This window comes from Chanodichthys erythropterus, chromosome 8 (genome assembly GCF_024489055.1).
Source record: "Chanodichthys erythropterus isolate Z2021 chromosome 8, ASM2448905v1, whole genome shotgun sequence".
Taxonomy (NCBI): domain Eukaryota; kingdom Metazoa; phylum Chordata; class Actinopteri; order Cypriniformes; family Xenocyprididae; genus Chanodichthys; species Chanodichthys erythropterus.
Genome location: NC_090228.1, coordinates 16,520,199 through 16,544,598, shown reverse-complemented (window position 1 = coordinate 16,544,598; position 24,400 = coordinate 16,520,199). Strand labels below are relative to the sequence as shown.

General features: G+C 35.8%; 1 protein-coding gene across 2 annotated transcripts in view; it reads left to right on the top strand.

Annotated features, from left to right (window-relative positions):
* The window catches only part of cacna2d1a (calcium channel, voltage-dependent, alpha 2/delta subunit 1a), a 95,369-nt gene that overhangs the window by 27,473 nt on the left and 43,496 nt on the right, over positions 1-24,400 (top strand). For both annotated transcript variants that reach the window (XR_010895715.1, XM_067392062.1), the window contains exons 4-6: positions 14,364-14,423; positions 17,888-17,923; positions 18,033-18,162. Coding sequence is in view for 1 of the 2 variants with exons in the window: in XM_067392062.1 (XP_067248163.1) it covers positions 14,364-14,423; positions 17,888-17,923; positions 18,033-18,162 (226 nt within the window). In the remaining variant the exon portion in view is untranslated. The remainder of the gene's footprint in view (positions 1-14,363; positions 14,424-17,887; positions 17,924-18,032; positions 18,163-24,400) is intronic.

The window sequence follows — 24,400 nt, the reverse complement described above, 5'->3', positions numbered from 1 at the left end:
GGTCAAAACACAACATAGTTTCTTAAAAGCTTAAAGGCCAGTTCACACCAAGGACAAAGAATAGCAGTTCACATTAAGCCCTGGTTATACTTCTTTTTTGTATGCGTACGCTAATGAACGTGCACAGTCGAACGCACAGCCTTGGAAAGTACACTTCATTTGACTCGTACGCATACACAGGCATTTGATGCATGCGCAGTTTTGAGCAATCTCTTGCCATGAGTTAGAACCCATGTAAACATCTTTGTATTCTTTCATGCTAGAGCTGTACCAATGAGGGTACTTTCTAACCTCTTCACACAATCTCTTGTCTATGTAGGCCTCCATTTTTACTGTAGCTTGCATGCGTTCTGGTCTGTTCTGTTTATGCAGTTTTTCTTTGACTACCTTGTGAATCGACGCCCCCAGGGCACTGTTACCGCCTTGTGGATAAACAAATTACTGCAAAAACAATTAAATGTGCATGTGCGACCTGCACTTACAAAGTATGGTTACAAAAATCCGGTGGTGCGCATACAGTACACTGTAAAAAAAAATTTGTTCACTCAACTTATATTTTTTAGTTATCTTTTTGCTTTGACTCAGTTAAGTTTTATTGACTTAATCTACTAAGTATGTTCAACTTAAAAAATTTAGTTGACACAGTTAAAATAGTTGGCCCAACAACTTATTTCAACTAACCTGGACTTGTAAAGATTAGTTGAAATACGATAACTTAAATTTTCAAGTTATCTGTACTAAAATTTATGTTCATTCAACTAAAATTTTCTCTCAACTTGCAACAGCATATTCAACCAAATAATTAGATTTTTCCATACAAACGATTTTATTTTCCCTTACAATTCAATAACTGTTAAGGGCAAACTCAGTTAACATTCAAAGGATTACAATGAATTTTTTTGTAAAAACTTTTTAACTGTAAAATATAGCGTAAACTTCTCTTAGTAGAAATTTGAAACAATTCTGAATATTTTCAAATACAAACTCAAAACTACATTATACATTACAGAAAAATAATTTAATTTCAAAATAAAACAATCTGTCAAATAAAAAGGTATTGCAATTTCATACATTTTAATGGTGAAAATGCATGGAAAGTGTATTCATGTATAAAAAAAAAAAGTCTCAGTTCACACAAAAAATGGTAATACCATTGTTAATTGATCACTCTCATGCCATCCAATACCCATTAAGACTTGCCTTTGTTGGAAGACGAATTAAGATACTTTTAATGAAATTTGTGAGCTTTCTGTCGCTCCTTTGACAGCCTACGCAACTAGCACTTTCAAGGTCCAGAAAACACATCCTTAAAGTAATCCAAGTGATTTCAGTGGTTTCAGCTCAGTTTTATGAATCATTGCTAGTGTTTCATACCATTTTATTTATTAAATAGTTTTCTCCATCGCATGTTTCCAAAAACATGACAGCACATGCTTCTTGATAGGGCTGGGCGTTATATCTAACGATATGATCATGCCCATCTAGTCAGTAAAGCCGGTTCCGTGATTACCGCTAAATCGCCATCACCTGCTTTCAAATGGAGCGGCATTTAATAGACAGAGCCGTAGATCGAAGGTGATTCATCTGGGATAATGAACGCGATATTGCATAGCTTGGAAGATAAATCTGCCGCGTGCCGACAAACTCTCCAGCTGCCAGTCTATGCCAGCAATGCCGATGAACGAACGAGACCTTTTTCGCGCTTCACATGATCTCGCGATAAATAATGAGAACTTATACCTTAATGGTTCAGCATATGTTTTTAAATTGAGGCGACACATACTCTAGTTCAGTGAACTTACAGACTAGTTGAGATAGTAAAAACCTAACATGTTAAGTTGAACGAACAAATTCAGAAACTACAAGTTGTATCAACTTACAAAATTACATTGAACAAACTAAAATGCGGAATCATTTTTTGCAGTGTACATACATACTCTTCTGATGGCGAAATTCACATCACACGCACTGTACACTGACCCTCGCGCATACATAAAAAGTGAACTATACTTTGGGCTTTACAGCTATAATGATAATGGTACAGAGAAACGATATCATTTGGATCACTTTCAAAATGACTCTATTCAGCTGATGAATGATGAACAGTGACAGCCAATCAGAATCAATCCTGCTTTAACAAACTCGAGCATTTAGAGTGACAGACAAGCATGTGCATGTAATAAACAGAATCTTCGTTATCTATATAGTTATCATTCTTGGTGTGAACGGGCCTTTAGAGTTCAAATAAATCTTATAAATTAGCTTTATTTTATTTTTAGATAGGGCAGTATCTCATCTTAGCAATTAAATTATGCTAGTTTAGCAAGTGTTTAGCCTTTAATCCATTCAGCTCAGGAACATTATTTATAGCTCATATTTAAGTAAATAGCATACCAGTGTGAAGCTGTTGCCAGGAAGAGTTTTAAAAGTAGATCTAGACATGTTTGTCAGATAATCTCACCCCTCTCATGCCAGTCAGCACACACATCATTGTCAAGTCTTGACTTATGGTCTCTTTTCTGACAACTGTTTGTAGTATCTGCTGTGCTTTATGTACAGTAAATAAGTCTGTTGTGGTTGTGATTGTGGCACCATCAGTATCAGATTAACTTGCTTCTAAAAGGCACGTAAAACAAGACACACTCTGATTGGTTGCGTTGCACATCAGTCCAATGGTATCTTCCTGTCTAACTGGGCTGAATCATCTCCAAACTCCAAAATTAGGTGGACAGGGAAAAAGGGAGGCCAATGGGGAGTTAATTTCTTCGTATCGCTCAACTGTTGCCACCAAGACACATTCTACCAAGGAAGTGCTTTTCGCAGAGAATTGTGGATTGGCCTCTTATTCCACCACAGGAAGTCAGCTGTCACTATGATGATGAGCATATCTTGTCAATCATGTGGTGCTGTTCATGTTCCTGTTGTTCTTTCTTGAGTGACCCCTCGGGCACAGGATGACCACAGATCATGTCTTGTACTAATCAATATCTGCTGGATCAGACCTGACTGATCTCGAGGCCAAACGTGACTTTAGGATGCTTTGGTTGGATTAGACTGATTGATTGATTGGCAGCTCTGTTAAGTTGATCAGTGGGTGTCTTTAATTTGGAGCCATCCATCAGCAGCTGCCTGCGCAGTCGATGCGAGTTAACAGAGGTGGCTTGACGTGCAGCCGGGATGCTGTGTTGTCGAATAGGAAGCTGAAGGTGCTGGCTGCTGATGGAGACAGTGTTTTCTTTAACGTCAATCAAATCACGTAAACAGCAAAAATGTCTCACTCTTGTCACTCTCTCCCTCTCCCTGACTTTATTCCAATTACAGCAATTCAGCCTACTAAAATGAACCTTTCCTTGTCAATAACTTGTTTCTTCCCACTCCCTTTGTCTGTGTATTATTTTTGTTAGAAATAGTAATTTGAAGTGTTAGTTTTTGCATTATGATTATACAGTATGTGTTTGTGTGTGTGTGTGTGTGTGTGTGTGTGTGTGTGTGTGTGTGTGTGTGTGTGTGTGTGTGTGTGTGTGTGTGTGTGTGTGTGTGTGTGTGTGTGTGTGTGTGTGTGTGTGTGTGTGAGAGTAAACAGGTGTTTTAACTGATGTTTTATGAATCATTTTCTTAGAGAATTTAATTCACAATATGTGCACATTTATTATTAATGTGGAGGGTGACACATCCCGCAGGCACAATAGTGCTGTATGACAGATGTGTGTCACTTTTATTTAGTTTTTCCTTTTTTATTCAAAATATTCACAAACTTGTTAACTATTATAGTCTATCATGACCTATAGGCTATATAGGCGCTGAGAACCCACAGAAACACAAGATATTCTCCATTTATTTATCCAATAAAAAACAACTGTACCTTTCATGTGCAATGTTCTTTTCATTTTTATAGTTCACTTGAGGGAGTTACTATGGCATTTTATAACAACGTGTGTTGAGTGCGCATCAATGTAATACATTAACGCGAAAGCGCATCAATGTAATGTGCAGCATGAATCGCTCCACTAAACTCGCACGCTCTCAAATATAGTGTCCTCATGTCTACTCTGGCTCAGATATTACATGTGCGCACTTGGTTATGTGGGCACTAACCGGCGGAAACATAAATAGGGGCTTATTGTCAAATATTTGAATGTGTTTTGGCGCCAGCATCAACGCCACCCAAAGTGCGAAAGCAGGTTTGAATTTGGCAGTAAACGTTCTCATCTTATCAGTGTTGTCGTACACTTCAAAGGTTTCAAATTGATCACCTTCCGCCTTTCATATTTTGAATATTATATACTTATATATTATATTAAGTAAAATAGTCCATTTTAGTTAGATTTTTGACACTTTATACTTTTTCAATTACTTGATAATTTTTTTCTCAACAGCTCATTTGTGTCATGAATGTGTCTATGATGCCTTAAAGTTCTGTCTAGGTGTGCATCTCAAAGTTTTGGAACAGATCCAGTGTGTAAGTATGGTAATTCAAAGTATCTGCTTCTCTTTTTAGAAAGAAAGAGGTTCTTTCACAGTGATCTGATAGACCAACTGCTAAATGCTGCATCAAAAGGAAGAAAAATGAAAAGCATGACAGAGAGGGAGACACACTGAGGAAAGAGCCACTTGCATCCATCAAAAGGCAAAGAACAGATGGAAAGGAAGGGTGTTTGTTTGCTCTCTGTTTGATGTTGCAGATAAAACAGCACCAGCCAGCTCAGTCGTTCGAAGCGCTGATTCTTAGACAGCTAAATATCATTAGAGCTTCTGGAAACTAGATTGCAGACTCTCATGGGCCAATACTGTACACACTAAATTTATCTCCAGGAGCCCTTTCCCTCTCCTCTCTGCACTCGTTTCTTATCCTATCAGTCTTTTTCTTGATGATGTGCAGTGAAGGGCCAGAGAGCTTCAGGATAACATCAGTAAACAGCACTGGGTTGTTTTGTATGATTTCAATGATGTACAGTTCACTCCAGTACAGTTAGCTTTGTTGAGGAAAGGTGTGCTATTACTATTACTATCTAATGTAATCTATTCTTCCTTCCCAGCACTAGCTGTAGTCTTACTCAATTTATGTGTAAGTCTAGACTGGCTGATTAGATTTTATGAAGGAGAACTTCACCTTGGGAAATGTACTGAATTAGTCGCTCATTGTAATGGGGTACAGTGAGGATTTGAAGGACAGACGAAGGATAGGATGTCAGACTACAATACCCATAAGAATCCAGTGCTTCTTAGAGGACAAACGGCTGCCAAAGGTACCACCTGTCAAATAACTGAACAAAATGAGCAATGTAAATGACTGTGACGTCCATAATAACTCAGAAAATGGGAAGAGACCTTTTTTGTCTTGAGATTTAAGACTATCCTGAGATTTAAAACATATCTGTCACCGGCAAATCATTCATTGTAAATCATCTTACTGGGCTGTGTTACAGTTCTACTACCAGAAGCATCATCACTGGTTTGCATAAACGGATCCTAGTGGCTGCTGGTTGCCATGATGCTTGGTTGCTACGGTGCCTTGGCTCCATACACAGACACTGCTAAACTTAGCCGTACCGCCTGTCTCCAAACAACAAATGTTGGAAACAAATGATAGAAGGCTCACACTAACTTTCTGCAAACTCCACCAACCCAATATGAGACATAATGAAGCACTAGTGTGAGAGCTGGCAGTAGTTAAACTCTCATCTCAAGCAATGCAGAGCTGTATAATTACCGTGCTGTCCACCCACAGTGTGAGTGTAGTGGGAGATATTTTCACTTCTGCTTAAACACCCTGTACTGGGAACTTTAATGGGATGTTACGAGGATGGGTAATCTTACAGTTGATTCACTGATCTTTTTTAGTGAGACTGAAGAGGCTGATGGGTCTCCATATTTTGTTGTTTGGCTAGATATACTCGACACAAATGAGAGATTAAGAGTATAGAGCGTTAAAGTTAATATAGAAATTTTCGGCCAGATAATTTTCCTCAAGTTCGATCTCCGATTCGAGATTTGGTGAATCTGAGCAAAGTTTTGCTCATTTTATCAGAAGCACAACTTCATTTTGTACTATAAAGCGGCTATCCAGTGTGTTCATGTTTTCACCCACGGACCTCGACGAACTCAAACACACAAAATGAGTCAAAGACACGGTCCACGCAAGTGAAGGCGGAGCCTCAGCGCACACATCCTATCACGTTATCGTCACTGACCAATGGTAGTACGAAGGTGTTTTACAGCTGAAACGAACTTTTCCTGAAAGTTCGCTTTGGCAAGCCGTTTCGAACTTCCAAAAAGAACACAAAACAAACTTTGTTTTGGCCTGATTTTGTTTGAAAAGACATCACATCAGTTTGTTCGAAGTATACCGGGGCCTTTAGTTCACTTTAAAATGAAAATTACCCCAAGAATTACTCACCCTCAAGCCATCCTAAGTGTATATGACTTTTTTTCTTTCTAATGAACACATTCGGAGTTATATTAATATCCTGACTCGTCCATACTTTGTAATGGCAGTGAAGGGGGGCAACAAGTTTGAAGTTCAAGAAAGAAGTTATACTATACTTATATATTTAATAATATAACTCCAATTGTGTTCATCAGAAAGAAGAAAGTCATATACACCTAGGATGGCTTGAGGGTGAGTAAAGCTTGGGTTAATTTTCATTTTAAAGTGAACTAATTCTTTAAGGGTGAAGCTGTAGTGATCAACATTAGCATAATCCATTTCAGTTAATGGGCCAAGGGTATAAATACTTTTTTCAGGGTACCCGCGGGGTCTTAAAAGCATTGAAAAAGTCTTAAATTTGATAAACTAAAATTAAGGCCTTAATAGCCTTGAATTTGGTATACAAAGTCTTGGATTTCGTTACAAAGGTTTTTTTTTTTTTTTTTTTTTTTTTTTACTTTTCCTAGGATAAAGTTCATACTGTAACAAAATGAACTGTTACTAGTGTAGGCTAATTAAAAATTCATGCAGCGTAATGTTGAGTGCACCTCGCGCTCCACGTCATAGCAGTAAGCGCGTAAACTCGCGCACCCGTTACTATGGTTACTAGGCAAGTGAGGTAAATTAGAGATGAGCCGGATACTCGGCTGAAACGAGTATCCGGTACGGATAAAGCACTTCTGCCGAGTACGAGTATTATACGAGTAATACGAGTCAATATCTGTGCTCGGATTGAATGAAAATCATCATTGGGTAGCTGATTGTGTCAGCGTTCTGTGATAGTCTAGTCCAGTGGTCTCAAACTGCCGGCCCGCGGGCCATTTACGGCCCGCAACTGATCTCAAAAATAAAACATAATCCGGCCGCTAAATTATTATTATTATCATTATTATTCTCTAGTACGCGTCACATACGCGGCCGCGCCGGCATTCTCCTTCTTTCCAATGCGCTTTCGCTCCCGTGGCGTCTGTCGTTGCTATGCAACCATGAGCCGCGCTCTCAACCGCGTCGCTTCTATTATGAGCGCGCTTGCCTAAATTACAGTAAAAGCACTCGACTTTAAGTCACGAGCGTCGTTTTAAATCACCGAAACGCGCCCGATGCTACCATGTCAAGAAACAGAAGAGTGTACAAATGTATTCAAGGGTTGTATTTGTTCTGTACAGTGTTGTTCAGTGCAATATTTTAATTTTATTTAAGCTAGCATGAAGTAAAGGAAAACAGCCTACTTCCACTAAATGTTAAAAACTAATAACAATGAGAGATTTTAATTTTTTTGGCAAAATAAAGTTGATATATATAGCTTCAGTTTTTTGTTTATTTCTGACCCCTCAATGGCATCTATGAGTGTTGCTGGTTTTGTTCCTAAATTACTAATATTTTTTTTATTCCATGCACCTTGTTGGATGTGAGAAGTTGCACCACACTATTGAAATTAATAGTATTGTATTAGTAGTATTATATTAGTATATTAGTAGTATTACATCAATTATTACACTCTATAACAATGAGAGAGACACTGCTGTTTACATTTAGTAGGCCTATGGTAAATAAAATATTTATAGTATAGGTATAAAAATATATGCCGAATTAATTATTTTCTAGGGTTCAAAATTTATACAGATTTGACATTTTCCCCTCATACTTCTGTCAGAATGGGTACGAAGTTGGCATTGAATTTCATTTAAAATGGTATTAAAAAGGTCTTAAAAAGCCTTGAATTTCATTTGGAGGATCCTGGGGGTACCCTGTTTTTAAAAGATAGATTTTTCAATATTTGTCTTGGTAGTACTGATTCAAAACTAAAGTGTTCAAAATACTACTATAGTTAATATGATTAAACATTTAAACACACATTTATAAAAAAATAATAATAATCTAAATTATTTATTTTTTAAAGATATTATTTCATTTTCTATCCTTAAACCTAACCCTCACAAACTATTTATTTATTTATTTATTATTATTGTTTATTTAATTTTTTGCTTTATTTTATTTATTTATTTTACAGTATTTGTGTATGTATTTTTAGGTTTTACTGTCCTAGTGGAGGCATTTTGAAATAAGAACTTTATCCACACAAACATGCACACATGGAGCCATCTGTTTCAAAGCATGTTGTGTTGGTGTGGATAAGATCCCTTGGCCTCAGGCTGGTCTTCAGTATGTTGAAGAGTTGTGCTAGATGCCAGTTTCCTCATGTTGTGCTTGGAACAGTTGACAGAAGGTAGATCCCCAATAAGCATTGCACTTTACCCATATTGAGCCAAAATGGCTCCTGTTGAAAGCCAGTATAGTTTACCCTGCCTCAAGCCAACATGGCTTCGGCTCCCATCAGCCTTTGCCAGGCTGAACATGATGAGCATTATAGGGATCATAACTTTTATAATCTGTGTTAACACTGAGCTGAGAGGTGTGAAAACTACTTGATTTCCACAACCATATTTCCACGTGCTGTTGTAGTATTGATGTCTACAAGTGAATCCAGAAACCTTGAGAGAAGTTTAGAAGTTCATTCTCTCCATGTTGTTGAGTCACACTGAAAGGTTAAGAGTGCCACTCACAATATGGACACTTTCCAGCAACTTAAATTAAAAGATTTCAGCTTCAGATTTTCATTTGCTAAATTAATAAATGGACCTTATTCACCTCATTTTGATTTGGCTGCCGGTCATGTTACTTGTTACAGGTCCAAGCAGGAAGGCATTAAGATTTTAATAAGAAAAAAAATGTAGGATTAAGATAAAAATTATATATTTATTTAAGGAAAATCATCTTTTTTAGGTGCTGTGAGTCATTGTTTCTTTTAATTTCTTGAGCATTTACCTGCACTTATTCATTGTGGCTCTGTGTTGCCTAAAATTTGTGCACATTTAAAATCTTTTGTCATATGTACTGTGGTGCTACCATGGCATTTTGAAGTGCCAAAGAGTCCTGTAAAAATACCATAGTATGTGAATATGGTAATTATTTGTTGACTATGGTATTTAATTATTCAGTAAGATGGTATACAGGAGCGTCATTTTGTTTGAACTTTCTGGGGACAGTCCCTGGGAGGTCAAATATATGATGAAAATAAATTTTAACTGAAAGGGTGAACCGTGTTCTCAGGTCAAGGGGATTTTTAGGTTGGGGCAAGCTGTCCCATGTGTTTTAAATTTATACAATTCATTAATTAAAATTTGTGCTGGCCAGTTGCATGTTAACATTTACATTTTTGCTGTTTCATGAATTGTTTTATGTTTCATTGTACAAATTCTGAAAAGCCTATAGACAAAATTTGTACTGTAATTGACTTTTAACTGTACTGTCTATAATTGCCCATATAGGTATAAAGTACAATGGCTGTACCATTTGATACTAACAGTACCACTTAGTATTTTAATAAATAAAATGTTCAAAAGAACAGCATTTATTTGAAATATAAATCTAATGTAATATTATAAATGTCTTTACTGCCACTTTTGATCAGTTGAATGCATTCTTACTGAGTAAAAGTATTAAATTCTTAAAAAAAAAATGTAAACAGTTAAAATTTTAAACAGTTGTGTACTTTTTAGCAAGGAACATACTCCATGTATTTTTTATTATAATGTAGATTTTGTGTTTATGGGTTTATTGTGCTTCACAGCTGCCTTTGCCTCTTTGTTTTGATAAATAGAGCAGGATAGACACACACACATGCACAGACTTATTTAAAATGTAATGCCTTTTATGATTTACCTTTCATGCTTTGATGAATGTACAGTGAATACTGTTTACATTATAATCAGCAGCTGTTGAAACAAGTAAATTTAAACAAAAATGAGACAAAACAGAGATCCTGTTAAACTAACTGTGCTAAATGACACATATTCACAACAGCAGGAAGACATGACAAATCCACCCTGCAGCATTTCACGCCATTTCTTCCATTATTCCTCAACACTGTGGCAGGATTCAAAGGGTAATTGGCTGACTTTTGAAGAGCTTGTCAATGCCTAACAAAATGTGACTTTTTTTAATGGTGAATGTAGTGCTGTTATACAGAGCCACATAAGCTGGGTAGTTTTTAGTGGAGTTTTACTTCTTTAATGTTAAAATGCCCTCATCAAAGGAGAAACTGCATATATATTATATAACTATTGCTTTAATTAGTCATGTAATTAGGTTAGCCAGAGGGCACATATAACCCCAATTTTGTTCATGTATGTATGTGTGTGTGCAGTCCTCATTTTATTTTATTTCTTTTTGTTTTTCGCTAAGTATTCTGGGAATTAAAGTGTAGATACACAGGAGCAGCAGATGTTTGTGTTCTCAGCATGTATACAGTGATGCTCTGCACATCAGGTGTTTGTACCTGAGAGCTGCTGAACAAGATTGACTAATTAGCTATTGATGCATAATGTGAGTTTGTGCATTGCTGACAAAGTGAGAGATTTTATCTCTTGTTTTTCTCTGCACACATTAGCTGGACCGACTTCTGGGATTTTGCATTATGGTTGTATTAATGGCTGATACCAGTGAGTCTGAAGAGAATCTAATCATGCACTGGACTGATAAATGTGTAATGATAAAAAGGTTGCTTGTTTTCAAACTTTTAATTGACAAAATCTTAATAGCATAGTTTTAACAACTGTTCCATCCATCCATCCATCCATCCATCCATCCATCCATCCATCCATTCACCTCCCTCACTCAACAATCCATCCATCCATCCATCCTCCTCCCTCACTCAACAATCCATCCATCCATCCATCCATCCATCCATCCATCCATCCATCCATCCATCCACCTCACTCAACAATCCATCCATCCACCTCCACCATCCATCCATCCATCCATCCATCCATCCATCCATCCATCCATCCATCCATCCATCCATCGAATTTTGGAAACAACCCTGGTCAACCTGTAATGAGACATTCTGATGCAAGATCTTTATGCTGAAAATCAAAGCTCTTGCCATGCAAATTGCAGTGTCATTTGAAAACCAAGGACTACCTATCCTTCCTGGATTGTGTGCCATCAGGGGCCGGCACTAAGACAAACACACACCCCAGTCCTAATGAGACTGAGACAACACCGCTGGGGTTGTTATGGCAACAGCTCATCAGAGTGCATAGACCATGGGGTCAATCGGTTATTATGGGATATCTGAAGTGGGAGGAGAGGTTTCATCATCTAGCCATGCGTTACACTTGTTCATTCTTTTCCCCTGGAGGGTCAAGTTTCTAAAAAAAATATGCATTTTTAGTCGTATTTTAATGGCGATATTCTGGTGGATCTTTTGTTTGGATTAACATCACAAAGTCTTGAAATTGCACTACATTTTGTGCTTACAGCATAAAAAGCCTTCAAAGGTCTCTCAAGATTATGCAAGATGTGCGTATGTTGGCTTTAATTAGCTTTAGTGGCATTTATGCTCTTCTGATATCATTTAATCTGGCAGCAGTGATATCAAGCTAATGTTCTTCTGTTCAGTGGAAAGCTAAAAGAGTTTTAATGCTGCCTTCAAGTCATGTCAAAAAGATCTTATGAAGGTCACATGAATGGCAAAACACTGGCATGATAAGTACTCAAGAGATACTTTCTTTAAACCGTGATGTTTTTTCATTTTGCTGATGAAGAATAACTGCAAGTTTGCTAAGAAATTCTACTCATTTAGGTGTTTTAAGCTATTACGCATCTTCAGAAAGAGCAGAGAATCTTTGTATAAAAACAATAGCAGAAAAATAGCAGAAACAAGCGATAAAAGCATTGCTTGCTTATGTACATTGTAGACGTGCCGATTTTCGATAGAAATGCGAAATATCACGATAATGAATATGCACGATATTGTTGTCTTTTGCACTTCAGAATACCGTAAATAATTATTTATTACCGATTAATAACATTTTAGGAATGCATTTAAGAATACTTTCCCCATCAACTGTATAAAATGCACAACACCGCTGTATGCTGAAACAAAGAGACATGATGTTTTAGATGTAAACAAACCCAACGTTGCATGAGAAGCACATGGCAGAATGAGTGAAGGAGACTTGCTGAATGAAAGTGCAAGTTTACTCTCTGACAGCTGAGGGCACTGATGGAACAGCAGAAATGCAGCGGTTACCCCGGAAACCTAACAATGATTAGTTAGAAAACTAACAATGATTAGTTTTATTTTTTAACTAACATTAACAAAAAATAATACTTTCTGTAACAAATGTAGCTATTGCTCAATCTTAGTTAATGCATTAAATGATGAGACCTTATTGTGTTACCTGTTGTTCTTTATAGCCTAATTCATTTGCACTTTAATCTGTTTAAAAATGTTACTTTATATATTTTTTGTGTATTGTATTATTGTATGTAACTTATTTCAATATTGTGATAATACTATGATAAAAGCTTCAGCAATTATCTCAAGATACCAAAATTTGATACCTTGACATGCCTAATACATTGTAATCTTTTAAAAAATGTGATTTTTCTCAACTTTTTGTTCATAATGTTGCTTTTTTCATTAAACTTACATTCAAGTTTTGATGAAATAAGAATGCATGAAGTAGAATTTTTTTGCTTTTTAAAGCAGAGGCTCAGTTCTTTCGTTTGATATACTGCATGTTTATACAACAAAATATTCTGGGGGCCATTACAATTTTTGTGAAAATTATCAAAAATGCGAGCAGCGGCTGGCAACTTTTTTTTGTTTTTGTTTTTTTTCGGAGGGAGTCACACCACATGTCATTTTTGCAATCTGATCTAACCTTGCCTTGTCATAAAAAGGTCAAATTATCTGATCATTTTAAAAGATTTATTGACCTTGACAAACAATCATGAGGGTCCTGTTTTATGTTCTTTTTCCTGTTTTATGTTGGTTGCACCACATGACATGGTGCAAGAAGTGAAGTTGAAGCTTTAGCCTTTGTTATAAACTGCCACAAAATGACAAACCCACCGCTGTTTATTTTATCAAAATCTTTCCATCTCATATAGTGTGATCTTTAAAGGCGAGCATCAAATGAGAATTTCTTAATTTGTTTTCGGTCCCATGGTTATCAAGATTAATTTGACATCATGTACCCCTAATCTTCAATCTAATTTCAAGGCCATAAAAGTAAAAAAATAAATAAATAAGGTAACATAAAGAAAAAGACTCCGGGACAAGTTTCAAGAATGAGATGTGAAAGTTCCCAGGGGAAATTAGGCATACAGTGAGTTTCTAGTACAGACCAGATTATACTGTTATTAATTTAATCAGTTGAGAAGACCTGGACCAGACCTGAGATGCTGTCTTAATTTAGTGTGCCATCACTGAGGGGTTTCCTCATAGGCAGAGAATCTGGAGTAAAGGCTGAATGCAGGTCATGTAAAGCTGAGCTTCATTTTCCCACATTAAAGCTGATTGTTGATTCAGTGAAAAACCTTTATATTGGAACTCTGTCATGTTAATGCATTTATTTTGTGTTATAAAGTGTCTGGATGTTAAGATTTGGTTCTGAGGCTCTTTTGTTAGATTTGAGAAAATCAATAAAGATAACCTATCCTATAGATGATTACATAATGCAAGAACTGATTGGATTTTTGGCATCCATTCTGGTTTAAAATGTTGTTTTATATGCCATATACCAAAAGAGTCAGTAATATTTTTTAAAAAGTTTTTGTCTATTATGCTCACCAAGCATTTATTTGTTCAAAAATACACTGAAAATAGTAAATTTATAAAATATTATTGCAATTTAAAATAACTATTTTCTATTTGAATATATTTGAAAATGTAATTTCTTCCTGTGATGTGAAGCTGCATTTTCAGCAGTCATTTTCCCAGTCATCAGTGTCACATGATCCTTCAAAAAGTCATTCCAATATGCATCAATTTTAATACACGCCCCAAACTTTTGTTCGATTGTGTATGTTTAGGCCTGTACATATATTCTGTAAAACTTTAAACCTGTTCTTTATTTTGTAGGCGCTGGTCGATAAGGCGGAGTTGCTGCAGATGAAACACCAGTGGAAGGATGATCTTGATGTAATGCTTCACACATACACATTTTATAAACACTCAGACACATACACACAAGTGAAAAAATAAGGCTGGTAAACTTTTGTCCAGGTATGTTTTCATTCAGTTCTTTATTGGAGAAGAACAGATACCTGACACATTTACACATGCCATCACCCCAATTAAGAGATAATCAATAGGGCTGTAAAATGTTGGCATCCTGATCTTAGGCCTTGCGTCTGTTATATTGACGCATTTCAGGTTCCCACGGACTGAAATATCAATTCTAATTTGCAGCGGAATGGATGTGATGACTAGATGTCTGTTATAGATTTGTCTGTCCAGTATTGTCAGAATGAGTCATCAAACTTTGTATCGCAGCAATATTTAATTTCTGAATCAGACTCATTATTTAATATGCTTTTAACAAACAAAAAGTTAAATTTTAAGCCAAAATGCTGTTTATTCAGTGGTTTTAATTGAATATATCTATTGATAGATCCTTTTGATTTTGTCACTTAAAGGTGATAAAGAGGATTTTTTCGTCGACTGAGAAACCAAAGACTGTTACTGAGTTTTTGAAATGAGCGCATGCGTAAGAACAACCCCCCCTCCTTTCGAGGGAACGCCTCCCAAAACTCGTAAACACTCGTATTGGAACACGAGTGTTTACCACCGGCATTCGCTGTGTCGTGTTAGCGGATTCATTATGTTGGACTCACCGCAGGTAACTCATAATCTGCAGTTGTTACTCTTGTCTCTGGACAAAAACATTGCATGCGGCACCTGTGGAGTGTGAAAGTTACTGGAGCGCGCAGCCACGCACGTCTCGCACAAGGAACGTCATGGCAGTGATTGACAAGCCAGAGGGCCAATCGTTTATGCGATGATCGCGTAAACGTTTGTCTGATATTTTTAAGGCCCTACCTCGTGCACAGTTGATGTATATTAATATTACTTTCAGTGCACCTAATAAATAGTCTTTTATCAGTTAGTAAAGACAGTTTCAAGTAATATTGCAAAAATGTATAAAACAAAACATCCTTTTTAGCACCTTTAAAATATTACCTTAATACCACATAGAATATTGTGGCAGTACCATGGTCAGGTAATATACAGTATATCATACTGAATGATTAGGATATATCTATATACTGTATAAGGGTCAATCACGTGACGGGTCATTTTTTGTCCAAAGGCCTTAAACAAAGATATGACATCCAAAGTATGTAAGGTAGTACAACTAGATCTCTTTTATTGAATCCAAAAGGTTTTAATTATATTTTGCTACTTATAAAGGTATTTTAAAGATTTTGAAGTGTCAAAAAGTCATTCGGTTTAAACGTCCAAAGGCCAATATAGCCATTATTTTTTTGTGATTAAAATATCATAAAATGTAATAAATGTAAAGATTTTTTATTCTGGCATGATTTGATTACATGATATATCAACAGTGCAAAATGGTTTTAAAATTATTTGTAGAAGTCGTTGCTTTGTTATGAGAAAGAATCTCTGGAAAAATGAATTTCATTGATGTCATCTTTACTATCATCTAATGTTCACCTAAAATTTGTATTAATTTTTTTAAAAAACATTAATAATTCAATAACACTGTTAAATGTAATTTTTTAGCAAATCTCAGAATTATTTTTAATTTTTCATTGTATACATTTTTATTATCTGATGTATATATATATATATATATATATATATATATATATATATATATTTTTAACAAACTATGAAAATGTAAAAATAAATAAATAAAGCTGAAATAAACTATAAATATAAATATTATATAAAAACGAACACAAATTTCAAATGTTTAAATTACTAAAGTCACTGAAACTGAATTTAAAAAAGTTAAATAGAAATAATACAAAAAAATAAGTGACAAAAACACATAACAAAATCTAAAACGATCTCAAAATCTAAAGAAATAGAAATAATACTAAGCAACACTTAAAATGAATGATTTTAGTTTTAATGTTGTCATTTTATTTATTTACACAGTACTGACCAGAATAATCGGACAGAATTGTAATATTTCTAATTTACATCTAATTTACATATTTAAGTTACTTCCATGATATATGTTTAAAAAGGTATTACCATGATTTCTTATTTTTATACTTTAGATGTTACACTCTGGGCTATTTCTAGGCAAAACGCATGTGTGGGTGCCTTTGTGTTCAAAAGTCCATCCTGCCTGCAGCTGTCACAGCAGGTGCTTCTCTTCAAGCGTTTGTTATGGACACAATTGTTGTGTTACCGGTGACAGACAGAGAGTTTTTCTTTTGAATTATTGATGGGATGCTGGTACCAACCATGGCAAAGACACAATCTACAAGGTCAAGAGTTTGATCTCATGTAGAGCTGACCTGTACTTGCATGTCTCAGCAATTAGTGTACTATAACCTAAAAAGAGTGTCTGCCACATGATTAGCAAACAAGTAGGACAGGTGGCGGCAGCCGGTGATGATCCACTCCTATGTCTCCAAGGCAACTGTATGTCAGAAAGTGAGTTCGCTTGTTAACGCCCAACTAATGCTAGTCCTGACAGCGCCCTCACACTGTGAGGAGAACCACCCTGGGAGAAGACACATACACACACACACACATTTTATGGTAACATACCATAGGCATAATGATTTTTATACTTTACAAACTGAATATGCTATATTCTGTATGATTTTGAAGTGGTTTACCTCATGGGGACCAAAAATGTCCTGACAAGGATTATTTTGGAGTGGGGATAATTTGTATACCTGAACAACACACACACACAAACACACACACACCTAAAGAAACATCCCTTTTGTGAATGCATAGAGATTAGCTACAAACCTCTGTACAGAAAAACACAAATTGAAAGCAATATAAAAACACTTGGTACAACAATATAAAAACATGTGTACAGTCAGACACGTTCAGATAAAAAATACTGTCAGAGATGGAAACTGTCTCAAGAAAATCATTTAAATCACAAAACAAATAAAAAATTATTTGATTAAAAAAAATAGGATGGAATTATATTTTGGTAAAGACTCATATACTTTCTTTAAATAAGCATGATTTAAGGAACAATGAATTTCCTTAATAATAATAATCATAATAATGATTTTATTAGGCACCTACATTTTTTTGGAAGAAAAAGAAAAAATAATCAAACCAACCTGCAGTAAAACTGTTACCAAAATAGATTAAAGACTTGATTGTGAAAACCTCTTTGCAACATTCTAGGAATGTTAATCTGTGACTATGAAATACAAAACCTAATAAACAAAAACAAATGGAAAACATTTTATTAGGTTGTTGCACAAAATCTTCCCTGCAACCTTCTGGGAATGTTTATGAATGATTATTAAAAACATACATAGTAAATCATACATTTATGTTAGGATACACTATCCTATTGAATATTTATAATTTTGAAAAATATAGAAAATAAATGAAAACACTAACATATTCTGTCACTCATTATCAAACAGGTGAATGATACCATCTACTACAATGCTAAGGACAAGGTAAGTTTTTGTTTTTAAATACATATTATTATAAGTAATAAACAACAGTGAGATGTAAATTAAGGATTTTTTTGTTGTTAAGAGATTTTGCTTATTGTTATGTTCCTAGTATGACATCAATGATACGGAAACACGCCAGAACCGGATCAAACCAGAATTTATAGAGGATCCTATTTTCAAACGCCCTGTTTCATATAATATGACAGCAGTGCACATTCCCACCGATATCTACGAGGGCTGTGAGTACACACACACACACACACACACACACTCATCTAAGCATGTGTTCTTTCTTTTTTTATTGTTTTTTTACGACTGCGTGGTACCTAAAATATCTGTTTATAAAATCAATCCTTCAGTGACAGCTCAGCTTTATAGCTGTGTGTCAGGTGTGGACAGCCAGAGACTTGTGGAAAAACTGCAGACTAAATTTAGAGAGCAGTCCAGCTCTAACACAGCAAGCCTGCCCCATGAGTGACCCCACAACCCCTAATATCCTCCAGCAAAAGAATAACTCTCACTCTTTGTTTTTTGCTTTAAAAGGTTATGGGATAACTTATGAGTGTTGAGAAAGCTAGTAGATCCTTGTATCCTGTTGTATTTAATAAATAAAAAAATAATTTTATGGTTCAAGGGTGCTTTAAAATTGGTCAGAAGTGACAGTGAAGAAATAATAATAATATCCAAAATATTTTATTTCAAATAAATGCTGTCCTTTTGAACTATCTATTCAACAAAAAAACAAAAAAAAACAAAAGTTTTGTGGTTTCCCATACAAATTTTAAGCAGCACAACCGTTTTCAATGTTGGTAATAATAATAATAATAATAAGAAGAAGAAGAAGAAGAAGAAGAAGAAGAAATGTTTGAGCAGCAAATCAGCATATTAGAATGATTTCTGAAGGACCACGTAACACTGAAGACTGGAGTAATGATGCTGACATTTTTTTTAAATAATCACATTTTAAAATGTTAAAATAGAAAACAATTATTTTAAATTATAATAAAAATTTCACAATATTACTGTTACTGTAATTTCAATCAAATAAATGCTGCCTTGGCAAGAGAATTACATTTTTCTTAGGAACCCAAAACTAGTGAATGCAAAAGCCAAAAATATAATTTTAAATATACATTTTCTTTCTATCTCAGTTTTCCTCTATTACCATGTCCATTCAGGGGCTCCGTAAGAAATAGTAAGCCTAGTACACTAGTATATCAGCCAAAGTGTGGTCTTAAATGTTTAGGGTGGCATTTGGGATGGGACTTATAATTACATACTGGACATTTAGGCAGATATAGTAGGTCAAACATTCCATACATACAGAAAAAGGTTATTTTGCCCACAGTATATATACTAAATACTGAAGTTTGTGTAGTATACTTATTTTGTATTTTTATTGCATTTCACTAGTTAACCCCACCCACATTAAATCTCATTAGCCTTGTTTCCACTGTCGGGCCTAAAGCGGGTGTGCTAGTGCGTGCCAGGGCCAGTTGCGTTTCCACTGTCACTTCCGGGGCTTGATCGTGCCTCGTCGGGGCTTCCTCTGGGCCAACGGCCCGGGTTTTTCGGCCTACCTTGTCCAAAGCGGGCCAGCTCGGGCTTGAGGGAGTGGTTTATTTGTGTGTGGAGACAGAGCCATGGATGATTACATGTAGGTTACCAGCTAACACCAGCATTAAAGACTTTTAAAATCATTTTAGGTCAAAACTCACTTTCGGACAGCAGCAAGTGTTTGAAATAACTTCTGTTTATGATCCGATGTGGATTCTGATCTCCAAGACTATGCGCGCTATTACCATAGAAAACATGGTAAATACCACGGCTTGAAAAAATCAGACAAATATACATAGGCTATCACAATCATGTATTTATTTTATCTGTCAGCACATCTTGTCTCTCAACAGACTGATATCCATATTTAGCTCCGCATATTTCATAAAATAAAGCAACTCCATGTTTTCGGGATTGTCACTGGAGAGAGTGCTAAAGCTCCTCAGGTCGTATTTTTGGTGGAAAATTTGTAGAAATGATTATTCTTTGTAAATGTGATTGTAAACATACTGTCCTATGACTACAAATAAACAGAAACAGACGCGACTGAATAAGTAGGCTATGTGTGTCCTCTTTCTTTTGTGAAATAACAGTAAATACCACTTTATTTCTGTGACTAAAGTTTAATCTTGACACAAACGAATTCATTATGATTAATTTGTTTGGTAAAACATTGATGCTTGTGTTTTTAAATTAAGTAAACAACAAAATGCCAACAACGCCTAGTTTTATCATGTTCACTTTACGATTTCGCTAGTTTCCAGTAATTTCTTTCTGATTATTTTTCTGATAAAACTTCCATTTGTTTGTGAAATGACGTGTTTGTGTGACGTTGTTCAAGAGAGGTGTGTTACGGGCGTGTTTTAGTGAAGCGCTACGGAGCTTCTGGCCCGATGGTGGAAATAGCCCACCTAGCGTCATTTTGGGCTCGGTGCTACAAGTCCGGGGCTATTAGCCTAGCCTGGCCCGCTGAAAGCCCTGGCTCGCACTGGCCCGACAGTGGAAAAGCGGCTATTGGTCCATTATAACTGTATGTTAAACATCAAATGTATATGTTGGCTGTGCTTTTGCAACTCTTGACCTCACCTTCTTAAGACAAGATGTATCATATTCTGTGTGTTGGCAGAAATCTGTTCTCCTCAGCGGTCGGCTCACTGTGGCTTAACATTTGTGAGTGTTTCACAGGCAAATGAGTTTGATGTGATATTTGTGTTCTAGATGAGGACTGAAGGAGCCGCGCTCATCATATGACTCATCTCTCTCTGTCCCGCTGTCTCTCTTTATCTACTTTTACTCACTTCAAATTACTCTCAGTACCTTTTGCTTTCCGCCTGATTTTCTTGGTCCGGCAACATTGCTTAGTGCTTACCCATAACCCCCTGCTCAGCCACTGGGCGAAGCTTTCAGGCAAAATTCTTTGTTTTTCATTATTTTTTTTTTTAAACTCTCTATATTTAATAATAGTTTATTATGTAACAATGTGCCTTATTATTCAAGTGTTTGCGTATTTTTATATGTGTGTGTTACTGGAGGCTCTAGGCTGTCTGTATGTGTGTGTCTTATTAAGACATGAATCTGTACTTTTTGCCTCAACACAGCGTGTCATCTGTCAACACAATCTCAAGATGGACATAGACATGCTCAGAGTGTGTGTGTGTGTGAGAGAGAGAGCATGATGACGTGTGTATGTCACACAGATCCCTCTGGCTGTGCTCATAGTGCTCAGATTGGTTTTTCTGTTGACTATCTGCCCTGATTCATTTAAACCAATGAAAGTTTGTTTGTCAAATCTTCCTCCACATACTCTCTCTCTCTCTCTCTCTCTCTCTGAATTGAGGTATAAATTCTTTTTGTTTGTCGTAATCAGACAAACAAACAAACTAAGTTTTTTAAATGAATATACATTTTATATATATATATATATATATATATATATATATATATATATATATATATATATATATATAATATACTGTGTGTATATATATATATATATATATATATATATATATATATATATATATATATATATATATATATATATATATTATAATTTAACCAACTATATTTTTTTCTTAAATATTTTTATTTACAGTTTTTTTTATTTGTTTATTTATTTATTAACAGTTTTTTTATCTCATTATATTTTATCTTTCTCTCAGTACAAAGTCATGAAGACACATTCTGATTTTGTACCTAATATATTAATTATGGTCACATAAATTTGTATTATTATTTGACCAGTTACACATTGTGATTTTCTAATATATTAGTTTTGGTTACATAATGTGACAGTTATTTCATGTATGTCACCACATGGAGTTCTACAGGGGGGGAAAGCTGTTAAAGACGTGCCATATGTTTTCTTTTTAGTTTTATTTGTGAAAGTCACTTACATGATTCATGTATTTTAATTTTAAACTATTTATTAGGTCACAGCTCCTTATAGAATGACTGCCCAAATGTTATTTCCATATTTTAACCACGCATTTGCTGTTTGGCGAGTGTTCATTTTGGACCTAAGTATAGTTGTACAGTCATAGCATAGCGCTTCCAATTTCAAATGCAATTTTTGTAATGGGAGATTCATCTTGAGGGAAGTTATTTGTGCTAACTTCCCAGACAGAAGAAAACAGAGATAGACAGTGATAGAAATCTGGTTGTATGGGTGTTAGCTAATGAGGATGTGTGGTGTCTAACCCTGCAGACTGACAGCCTGATGGATGAACAACAGGAAGGGGTGTGAAACCATATCTGATCCGACTGAAAACACACACACACAAAAGATGTTTGTTATCAGCTACACTCTCATTCTCTAATGCACTTCCTTTAGAAACAGTAAATTATGATGTTTTCATAGACTAGTCTTATGTAGAAATATGTGTCAGCCTCTCCTTGCACTATTGACCTCTAAGCAACACGGTCTGTATGTAAAGAGATGATGTGTGTATTAAGTGTGTATGTGTGCAGAAGGGATATCCTCTCATGGAATGATTACAGGCTTTCTTGATTCTGCACTGATCCTGTAATTTAGCACTCACAACCTTCTCCACAACACCACTATAATGCTTATTGTGTGTGCAGAGCTGTTTCCTGGGCCGGTGTGAGTCTGAGAGAGCTAGTTGATAGCTTGCCATGTTTATATATATATATATTCTCGAATTTATATTCTCTATATATCTTGGTGTTGACGCTATGGGGAATGCCCACAGAGTGAACTGTGTCTGAGCTTATCCAATTTACCACAAGTGACTTCCTACATCTCACACACCCAAGTCACATTCAACCTGACCGTCGCCCGGGCCATTACATCAAGCAACTTCCCGAATGCAGGGCTGGCAGAGAGAGTAGGCTCAGTAAATTCACTATCATGTCCTACTCCCACCACAGCTCCTCAGATCACCTGAACTGACAAAAGGAAATTGGGAAATCAACATCCCCCCTCCCGAACTCCTCTGCCAGTTCAACCTGCAACCCCCACGAACAGAGCCGCCATGCTGCCTCAGCAGCAGCAGGGCCTGAGCCGCGGGGTGCAAACGCTCATCTCTCTTCCCTCGAGAAAAGAGATAAACATGAGCAGAGCTTCTTCACTGCAAACTTTTCACACAATTTCTTAGCCGTTTGGCGTCAACACCGAGACGCAGCGTCAAAGTTCCACTTCGAAGAGAACCAGTTAATTCCAGCAATTTCCAGCAAGTATATATATGAGTTTGTGGCTAGCTTTCTATATAATTATAATATCTGTATAATTGAAGTTGAAGAACAGTTACCATTTGATGGAAATAACCCAATATGTGTTAAAACGTGCAATAAGTAATATTTTGAAAATAATATTTAAATAAATAATGTAATACAGTAAATAAAAATACATGTAAAATTGTTTAAATTAGGAAAGTAAAATGTAAGTATAACACAATATAACACAATTTAAATGCTTATAAATAAATGTAAATGTATTAAAAAAAATGGGGATACTCAAAGTAAAGGCAGGGCAAGTCGAAATCTGAACTGTTGAGCCTGTTGAATGTGTGCGTGTGTGTAAGTGGTGCTGTTCTTCTACTCACCGTAAGTGTCCTAACCAGGTGTGACATGGCAGTTTCTAGCGACAAGTAATTTGTCTGTCCACACTTTAAAAAAATGCTGAATGACACTACAAAGTATCAGCCAATCAGAAGGTATTAGATGTTTAATGTTTAATTAGGAAGAACAGTATTTTGAACCCATGAGATTTCACTGTGGGTGGGACAAAAATGGCTGGTTAGGACAAAAAAGGTTTTAAATGGGAGAGGTAACTTGAGCCTGAGTACAATTAACTTAGTACATACTTATGAGCCAATGAGTGAGTACCAGAAAGGACGGAGTGATAGAAACAGAGGAAAGTTGAAAGGCACTGGCCTGATGATGGACCCTCTTAAAGATGATCGATAGGGTCTGGACTGCTTTTGAGTGATGAAGCCTGTATTGATTTACACACCTAAAATGGGAGGAGTCTTGATGGAAAGAGGAAGTGCATGGCATTAGAGGTAATAAAAGATGTCCCATGGGATCAAACACACCAGCTCCTTTCAGAATTAGACTATCAAGGTGATAATGATTCTAATAAAAATTTAGTATAATACTAAACCAACCAAAGAAAGAGACATCAAAGGCATTTTTTAAAGAATGAGTCATGTGCCATATGATGTCATATCTTTGCTAGGGCGCTCCTTTATGTTCATTTTAATATGTTAGCATCACTCTCACTTACAGCAGACATAGTGTCCATTTATGACATTCTCTGGAAAAACGGACCAATTTTCCTCTAATTCCATTAGAACTGCATTAGCTAATAGTTCACTTTGTTGTTTCCTCTACCGCAGCTTCTCCAAGTGGTTTATCACTTCACAGTTTAGCTTAACATGATGGTTTCTAAAGCTTTGA